Below are 9,511 nucleotides of genomic sequence, written 5' to 3'. Positions count from 1 at the left end.
TTATCACTTTGTAGCTCCATGTTGAATTCGACGATTGTAATTTGACATACAATTGCGTCAACGCAAGAAAAATTAGCTCTGGCAATTCCCAGCTTGTGACACTGTATAGAACTTTCGCTAATTACGTAGCTGAATTACTGAGCGAAAGAAACCAGAAAGAAATTTTCCTCTTGAATTATGAGAACAATCATTGGATTTAAAAATATGAAAATATGAAAAATTGCATAATCTCCAAATACGGACTTAATAGAAGATAGTTTCATGCCTCATCGAATCGCAGGGAAGAATAATGAACACTTTTATGCTCGTTGTACGTCCTCTGTGTAGTCAAATTACGGAAGTAAAAAAGTCGTCGAGAACCAGAATTCGCTTAATCATTGTATTCGCGTAATTACTACGTCATAAGCGAATGTTCCCCCGCGTCATTATTTTCCCTTTAAAGTCCCTCCTTTTCGTTCATCCTCGTGTCCGGTTACTTCATCGAATCGCTGTCATTACTTCTTTACTCGCTCGTGGTTATGGACCGACGAAAGTACTTGCTGAAATACCTACTTAACTTGATCGCTCGTCTTCGAACATTGTTCTATTCGCTCTCAGTCCATCGTCAAACCTATTCTTCCAATTACACAATGAATCCCTTCGCATGAAGTCTTCATTCTCGAAAAGTAAACTCTGATAGCTACAACCTCGATAGAAACTTCGACCATTCGAACAAACGCATTGACAATCTATACTTTATCGTTTGATTATTTCCAATTCTTATAACGTCACGCACCATTCTATTAGTTGAAATAGAAAAAAAAATGAAAAAGACGCGATTAACTTGATAAAGAGCATGACTACCGAAGGAAAGCTGGGAAAAACAAATTACTAGCGAAAGAAGAAGAGACAACAGGGGAAGGAGAAGCAAGGAGAACAGAGGTCGATCCTCCTGGCAGGATTCGCGGCGAAATCGGCGGTTAGAAACGGCCATGAACCATTTTCGCCCTACGAAGGAGCAGCGCACACAGCACAGACAAAATAAAAATGCGAGGAGGAACAGCGACCAGGCGCTCAAAGCGAGGGAAAGGGGATACTAGAGAGGACACGGGAGAGAAGAGAAAAGGAGAGACGAAGAGAAGAGAAGCCGGCCAACTTCTCTCACCCGGTTTGGGCTGGCTTGGCCTTCCAAGGGGCCAGCCTAGACTCACGATTCTCATCTCTTGTGCTGGTCCACCGCGAGACGAAATTCGTACGTTGCTTCTTCTTCTTCTTCTTCCTCGTCTTCTCCGTCTTCTTCTTCTTCTTCTTCATCTTCGTCTTCTTCTCGACATCCCTTTTAGTATCTTCTTCCTTCCACGTAAAAGGACGACAACTAACGCGTTCTCTCTGTCTTGTTCCTCGGGCCAGTCGCGATTTATTAGTCGAGCTAATTAATAGGCTAACTGGACACGGGTATGCGAGTATGCGTGCACGTCGCGTCGGTGCGAGTTTCGTGGAAATCGAGGCAACGATTCGCGATTTATTGCCGCGCGAAAGATTCATGGCTTCGGGCCGGCCGAGCTTTCCTTCGCAGCGATCTCCAAAAGCCTTTTTTCACCGAGAGGAATAGAAGGTCTAATGGCATCGACGCGATCGTAGCACTGGAATTCCTTTAATTCGGATGTTCCCGCGATGAGGGATCGATCCTTCGCAGCCAAATTCCTTTCAGCTCGGCCGCCGTGCTGCCACTGTAATTCGACGTTTCGATAGCACCGCCTCGAGACCGAACCATCACGATCACGCTTTGGTAAAAACTATGCCGCTGCTGGAATTCACGCGGCTACAATTCTCTGTTTACTCTGGGTGCCGCAGATTGGTACATAATGAAACAAATAGCGCGTGTTCTTCTTTAGACTTTTTTTTAAGCAGCAAAGTTTGAATTATGTAAATTTTTATTAATTATTTTTTATTATAGTATCATAGTATAGTATTAACGAAATATTATTAAACAGTAATATCGAGGAAAATCTTTGATCGGTTGTCTACCACAAAAAATTATACTTCTATCCACGTTTTCTCTGATTTCTGTAGTATCCAAGAATTTACATACGTCTTTTATGATACTATACGAACAATTGCATCGTCTTAATATATCTTCAATTCCAAGAAACGCCAAATGTGCGGATTTTCTTGCTTTTAAATATTTGTACCGATCGAAGATTTATTTGCAACATTTAAATTACGTGATAAATAGCATTCATGAACTTCCGACCTCGAGATTATTACGAATTAAGCACATCCTATGTGATATATGGATTTCCAATAAACAGCGCATTATTCAACTTCATCAAGCGATAGTATGAAAATTTAGAAACCTGTTTAAAATCCAAAATTTAAAATTTTCCATTCTCCAAAGATTACAACCATCGTCTAAAAGGAAAACACCGTTAAAACTCGGAGAACCTTGGAGACTTTTCCCGATGTAAAACTTTCTAAAATAAAACTTTCCATCCCCATAATAGCTTTTTTCACGCGGCTTCATTACAAGGTCCTCGTGTAGCAGAAACATTCTTGTCTTGGACTAAGGAGAACAAATAATTAAAAATACAAAAGTAAGAATTACCTACTACTCAAATAATGTTCACACCGATTGGAAACTATTCGTCTAAATATAAGATGAAAACTATCGTTACATCAGATGCTTCTCAATTAACTTTCCATCGGAGCGACAGTTTTTCAACATTGTTTCATTGCTTGAAACAGAAATATTTTTCTCTGAATCAGCGGAACAATTAACGACCTTCCATTGTCTGGGCATGAAATTTGAACGATTCGCGGACAAAACCAGCGCAGATTAATTCCGCGTTTCCGGTCTCTGTTGCTTTTCACAGGGTGTCCCCGTCCTGAGGCTCGTGTCACGGCACGTCAGTCGCACGCTGCTGCAATTCAACGTGAAATCTAAGGCGTCGTTCACACCGTTGCAAGCTTCGTCCTCCTTGGTTGTCTCCTTCCTCGCCTGGACGTTTCTCCGGCCCGTTTCCGGCCTCGATCTTCCGTTTCCTTCCGTTTCTACGCCGTCGTCGATCCTGCAGCCCGTACGATCGTGCTGCCTCATCGCGATCCGTATGGTGTGAGTCATTTCCGGGCTGGAGGATCGCGATTCGTGATCAGCCTCTACCTCCGAGTCGATATCGACGCGAACGTTTCCGGATATCTCGGCACAGATGCACTTGGTGACGTCTTGGAGATCGAGGTTCGATAATCGTGCACGACTCGGACCTGGAAACGAAAATCGAATGAGCGATGATCCAATTTTATGGTATTTAATTAATATTAATTTTTCTTTTCGTTCTTCTTCTGGTTCAGTTAGCGTAGAGAATGATTTATGGTCACAATGGGGAAATTTATACTTTGGCGTGGAAGATGGTAAGAAATTAATGGAGTGCGGTATGTTAGGCGTAGCGCCCGTGCACCTAGAGACTGCAACCTGTTTAACGTCAATGTAGGAAGTGGAGCTTAGTTACCGACTGATAATTTTTTATAATTGAATAATTTTGAATATTAATTTTTCTAGACGATATTGGTGCTATATCAGAGGATTATCGGCAATTTTATTACTTTTCAATAATTAAGTAAATTAGCAGATGAACTTTTCTACCGTACAGTGTTTTAAATATATGGCCGTAAGAAATATTCTACCATATAAAATATAAAGTTAGACGTGTAAATTATTTCTCGCTGTTAGTCGAAAGTTGATCAACCAATTTCTGACTATACAAATTTACACAACATTTATCTAAAAAATGACCAAAATCATTTTGCAAATTTTACATCATCTGTATATTTAATCATACGGTTATAACTCGTCCAAGGTTTCTCGCAAATCGCTAATCGATACTTTTAACCATCTCGAACACCAATCAACCAGCATCTCGAAGCATGTTCCAAGTCTTCCAAAGCCCGTAAAGAGGCGAACAGGTTGTCGATGCTCGCTAATCTTCGTTTCTCGCGAATCGAACGAACTTCTAAAGGTCTGTGCATAAAACAGATTCCCTTACGCGCTCGCGAATACCAGGAATGCCACTGAGTAAACGTTCGCCAGAACTGCAGACTTTGAATTGACCTTGGACGATGTTCTTCGTGCATTCTTCGAGGGTTGGAGCTCCTTTCGTGCATTCCAGGAACTCTTTGCCTCTTCTGCGTCGAGACTTCCTCGACGATCTCTTCCTTCTTTCGAGCTCCGACTTCGTCCCTGCGTCGTTCGGCGTGACCTTATCCAGGAGTTCGTCCAGAACGTCGTCCTTGGTTTCGACGACCTTGGTCCGTGCACTTGCCTGTGATTCGATCAAAGGAATCGATGACTCTGGAAGCTCCAGAGAGACGATCGTCAGGAAAGGTGGCCTCTCCTTCCGGATCCTCTCCAGCCACGACCTATAACTGTTTCATTTTCACGATCACGATTACAGCGTGGATCAGGAGCTGACTGAATTAGACTCGATTTTCTGCTTGGGAAATTGAGTTTCGTTTTAAGCATGGAATTGATACCATCATCATTGATACCACGCTGCTCGTCTTATTTGAATCAATCAGTGTAAGTCTTGGTAGCTCTGTTTGCTGTGATTTGATTTTCACTCTTTACTTTTCTGATTTTTAAAAGATATGGAGAGAGTATTACTTTAGGGTAGATTAATTAATTTATTTAGAACGTCTTTGATTAGTAATTAATGTATTTATTTTTTAGATTTGTATATTTAGAACGTCTAAAAATTGAAAGTTTTGTTGCAATTACTATATAGCATAAAATACGTTAAAATTACTTTTTATCGAATATCAGGAAAGATAGAAGGAATCGATTGATCTACCATTTTCTAATCTTTTTTTCAATTTCTCGTGTTTTCGAGTAAACAATAATTGGTTTCCAAGAGCTTTTCAAATGTCAGTCGTGATTTCAAGTGGGAAGTACTACGAGGAAGTTGCAAGGGAAGCGAAGTAACAGAGTAAAAAGAGAAACGAAATTGTGTGAAAAGATGAAGCAGTAGCACTTCGACAACGAGAAGAGCTTCATCATGATGAAGTTACCGACGCTTTTCAAATTCACTTCCTAACGATCTTCCTTCACGATGACTTCTCGTCGTTTGAAAAGAACCAGCCTAACGAAATGATACACTTTATCTTCGAGATCGTACAAGCGTTCGACTATTGTGAAATACTAAATATCGTTTCTGTTATAATACACACAGGAATATCTTAATAATATACACAATGTATATTTAAATGTCCAATTCGTCCATTTTATACCAAGTTACGCAAAATAGAGAACTTAAGGACGAACTATAAAAAATTCGGATCTGTTGCTTCTGCAAATTACTAAAAACACACAGATGCTAAAATTAATGTTCACTTTTATTAAGATCAACATTGATAAAATTAATGTTCACTTTTATTAAGATCAACATATAATTATTATTATGCTGTGAATTTTTTAATATATTTTCTTTATCTGGTAGTTGTAGCGTTAAGTAACAATGAAACAAAGAAAACTAAAATGAACTCAATGGTAGATCGTGACTCTATACAGCTAACAAAAATCTTTCAACGATGAAAACTTTCAAATTAGAAATTTCTCGCTTTATTGGATTATCTAGAAGATTTTATCGCCTCGAGTGAATTGAAAACAATCGGCTCGTAGCAAAGCAAACTCGGTACAGGACAGAAAACGTGGGATAGGAACGCGTCCGAAAGCGGTCGATAAATGGGCCACGATAACGAAAGCAACGGGAGGCGACGAAGAAGAAGGAATTCTTTCTGAGAGACGGCTGATCCACGCTGGTGGTGGATTCACGAGAAACGAGAGCACGTCCTAAACTCGCAATAAACTCGGTAACCTTGCCCGGATCTCGAGCTGTCCCGGGGTCAGCCTCGAAATATAATACCGTGCTCGTGTTCACCGGAACGTCCCGTTTCGAACTGAAGAAAAAGACGAATTCCCGGAGCGCAAGCATTTGGAACAATGAGACGGCACTCTAGAGACTCTGGATAGACGAAGATAAAAGAGAGAAGAACGTCGACGATAATGACGTTCAGATAGACGTTCGTGCTTTCGATGCGATAGCTGCTTTAATAACGTTATAATGCCGGCTGCGAGGGCACGATCGCCTTCGAGGCTTTATTAAGTCGCGCGGCACCGATCGTTCCTTCTGTCCCGACAGTTAAATTTTAGTGCGTTTAATTACGGGTTCCTACGTCACATTAACGGGCCAAGCGGATCCTCGGGTAGCGAACAACGTTGACTAGGTCGAAGTTTCGGTTAATCGCCTAGGAAATCCTGTCTCTGGGGATTCATCCGTCTCTCAAAATTGTTGTTTGGCGATTATAGGCGGAGGAAATTGTAATATCATGCTTCTTCCCTTTAGAACGACGAATCGGTTAAGTGTAAATGAGTAAATTTTGCAACTACAAAATATTGTTCGTTAACATACGTCGTACAGAATTTTTGTAACAAAATGTATGTAATGAAAACGCGCTGCTTTGCTAGAACTGTCTAATCTAATAAATTAATATAATTAAATGATATGGATAATCGATCAAATCATATTGGAGGAATAAGTTAGCTCGTGGACAACCTTTCCTATATAGAAATTTCCTTCTTTCAAAATGATCGCTCTGTCAACTACTGGTTTTACGAGTACAAAGCAGTTTTCAGAGGAAATATCTCGATCTACAGGAAATACATGTCCGAATATACACTACATGAAACATCGATAGCGCAGAGCGACTATCGCGTCCCGAGTGACTCGCATCGATCGCCGATGCACCGAGGGAATTCCGAAGTTCACCGCAGATCAGTGACAGTGCACGTGCGGTCTCGGTTGCTACAAGAGAGAATACCTCGAGGATCTCCTGGAGGAGGGCACGTAACCGGTGGTAGGATGACAGATATGGCGTGCCGGAGACTGTGACCTTGAACTCGAGGGTTCCCTCGCGCTCCTGGGGTCCTCAAGCGTGAGGCGCCGAATGTAGAGTCCTGGCACCTCCTCCGCAAGCTGATGTCTTCTCCTGTACGAAGCCACAGTGACTGGTCCAACCGATTCTCACCATCGATCATCCGCACGTCGTTCTCCTCTTTCTTTTACCACGCTCTTCTCTTTTTTATACTTCTTTTTCCTCCCTCTGCTTCTTTTTATCTTCACAGAGAAACAGTGAGGTTGAACTCGAACGAAATGACCTTGAACCGTGATCTTGAGACGGCCAATGCAATCGCGGAGGAGACTTTTCGTTGGAGAAAGTTGAAGAGTTTCCGACAGCCGGCAACGGTTGTTGCAACGAAACGTTAATGGTCGACGATGATCAGATAGCCAGATCGTTCGTTCGGTTTTTCTTCGCAAGATCCGGGTAGATCATCCGTTGTGGATCATCGAGTAGCGTGTTTTAGCAGCATGGCAACATCGTTTGGAAATTCAAGCGGTGCCGGGTCGATCGACGAAGAGAACCTACGGGTAATTGCATGCGGTTCGATTAAATTGTCCTACTAGGTTGCGAAACGTGAGGCTAACCGGTCCATGGAGATCGTGCGAGCTTGTTTCTACAGCGATCGCTGCTTTTGTGCCGAGATTGTAACGATCATTAACGAGATCCATGATATCAACCGAGAGGAATTATTAACGCTAGTTTATTGAATGAGGGAGGAACTGTACTGTCGTCGAGTTTAAACACAACCATTACAGGTTAGTAAGATGATAAGACGATCGTCCACGAATAGACTTAACACCTATTTTCTATTCTCTAATTTCCACGTGCTGCGATATCTATTTGTGTTCTTTAAACAAGCAGCTAAATAATTTATTACATTTTCGCGATAATTAATTTGCGAATTATCTATATATTCTACACAGTTGGAAGTTTCTATTCGATTAAGAAAATTTCAGTGTATTTAAATAGATTAAACAAAATTTATCCTAGTATTCCAATAGTCGTACCAATTGTCAAATCCAAAACTATTTTATCAAAGAGACGATGTTCGCTAGCAAAGTTAAAGGTTAAGAGGTTAACACTGTCCCAATACCGCAACTTTGACGCACCAGTCACGGTGGCGTCTTCCAATATAGCTCATCCGACATTCCTTTGACACTCCGAATATCCTGTTTCCCGCGATTCATCAACGCGAGGGTATACAGGTCGATCGAGAATCATCGCGGCGGGCGTATCAAACGGTACGTCGGTTTCTGGTAATTCCCGATCAGCAGGTGGTCCGATTTCGGTAGACAGAGGTGGCGGTCGCGCGAGGACCGGCTTTCGAGACCGTGGCAACGCATTAAAAGCGTTGTTTAGCAGGCTATTTCGAATGTTGTTCCTCCTGTTCTTGGCTGCTGGCCAACGCGCGTGGGATAGATTAACTCTCTCTCTCTCTCTGTCTCTCTCTCTCTCGACTATAAGCTCTAGTGTCAGAGCTACTTGCCGCCGGGGATCTGTCCGACTGACTGACTGACCGGTCTCGATTTTTTGAAGGAATTCCTTCTCTTTCATTCTGTTCTCGCTCGTGTTTCACACCGGACCACCGGTACCGTTCCAACGAAACGGCCATTAATTCGTAACGATGTTTCGCGCGTGCGTTCCGGCCTCGAGTTAATCGGCGAAGGAACGTTAATGGCGATAAAATTGGTGATTAACGGGAGCGCCGCGAGCTATGTTAATGGGTCCCAGAGGGAATTTCGTTGTTCGGTAGCCGACGATATCAGAACGGCGTTCAGCTTTTAATTACAGTCGCATTCGCCAAGCTGAACGCGAGATTATCGCGTGTACTATGTTTATTTGGTCGTTTGCCGATCTCCCGCTAGAATTGTATTCGTACAAGGGAATTTGAATGATCCTGGATCAATTGGAAGATTTATTGCGCCTAAAGTATGTCCTTTTCTTTTCTCTTTTCCGTATAGAGAAGAGTTACGTACACAGGGGAATTTAAGAAACAAACGTTACTTTTGCAAATGTAAATGTATTCAGTTAGGGTTGCAATGTTAATTGAATGCGATTTGCTGGTAAATTTATATCTTTACGTAACTAAAGCAATGAAATCTAACGTAACGTAAATTGTCTCGTTAACTTTGGATATTCTACGTAATTTTGTACATTTTTCTGTAAACTTTTCTTCTTTCTTCTCTCTCCTTATTCCCTTCTCAAGATAATTCTAATAATTACATAACACAATGACATTTTCCACGATCCCGAACAAATGATCTCCAAACATCCCGAGGCGGTCTGTGCGCCTGTATATCTGGATACTCTCGACCATTCGTTTCGTGGTAAAACAATGTATTGCGAAAAGCGAAAGGAGCACGCGGCGATCGAGAAACGTAACGGTCCGGGACGGAGCCGATGGAGATTAAGAGCCGATTAAAATTCATGGCGTGTCAGCCGGTATAATTCGATTTCGTAGGTGTTCGTGCAGATCGAGTTACCCGACTTCTACGGCCGATTTCTTTTTTCGAGCAGAAACGCGAAACAGCCGATGGCATGGGACCACGTCGAGGACTCTACTCGCGGGAGAGACAAATCC

General features: G+C 42.0%; 1 protein-coding gene across 1 annotated transcript; it reads right to left on the bottom strand.

The window, feature by feature from the left end:
• Positions 1 to 1,743: 1,743 nt before the first annotated feature.
• On the bottom strand, positions 1,744 to 8,484 carry LOC117163490 (uncharacterized). The gene is made up of 4 exons (XM_033345815.2): positions 8,448 to 8,484; positions 6,850 to 7,051; positions 4,085 to 4,398; positions 1,744 to 3,240 (listed from the first exon to the last, which is right to left on the bottom strand). Exons 1-4 carry the CDS (start codon positions 8,482 to 8,484, stop codon positions 2,816 to 2,818), a joined length of 978 nt encoding a protein of 325 aa, XP_033201706.2. The 3' UTR covers positions 1,744 to 2,815.
• Positions 8,485 to 9,511: the final 1,027 nt, after the last annotated feature.

Source organism: Bombus vancouverensis, chromosome 10 (assembly GCF_051014615.1).
Source record: "Bombus vancouverensis nearcticus chromosome 10, iyBomVanc1_principal, whole genome shotgun sequence".
In the NCBI taxonomy this organism is placed as follows: domain Eukaryota; kingdom Metazoa; phylum Arthropoda; class Insecta; order Hymenoptera; family Apidae; genus Bombus; species Bombus vancouverensis.
The sequence above is the reverse complement of the archived record's forward strand: the minus strand, read 5'-3'. Positions and strand labels throughout refer to the sequence as shown.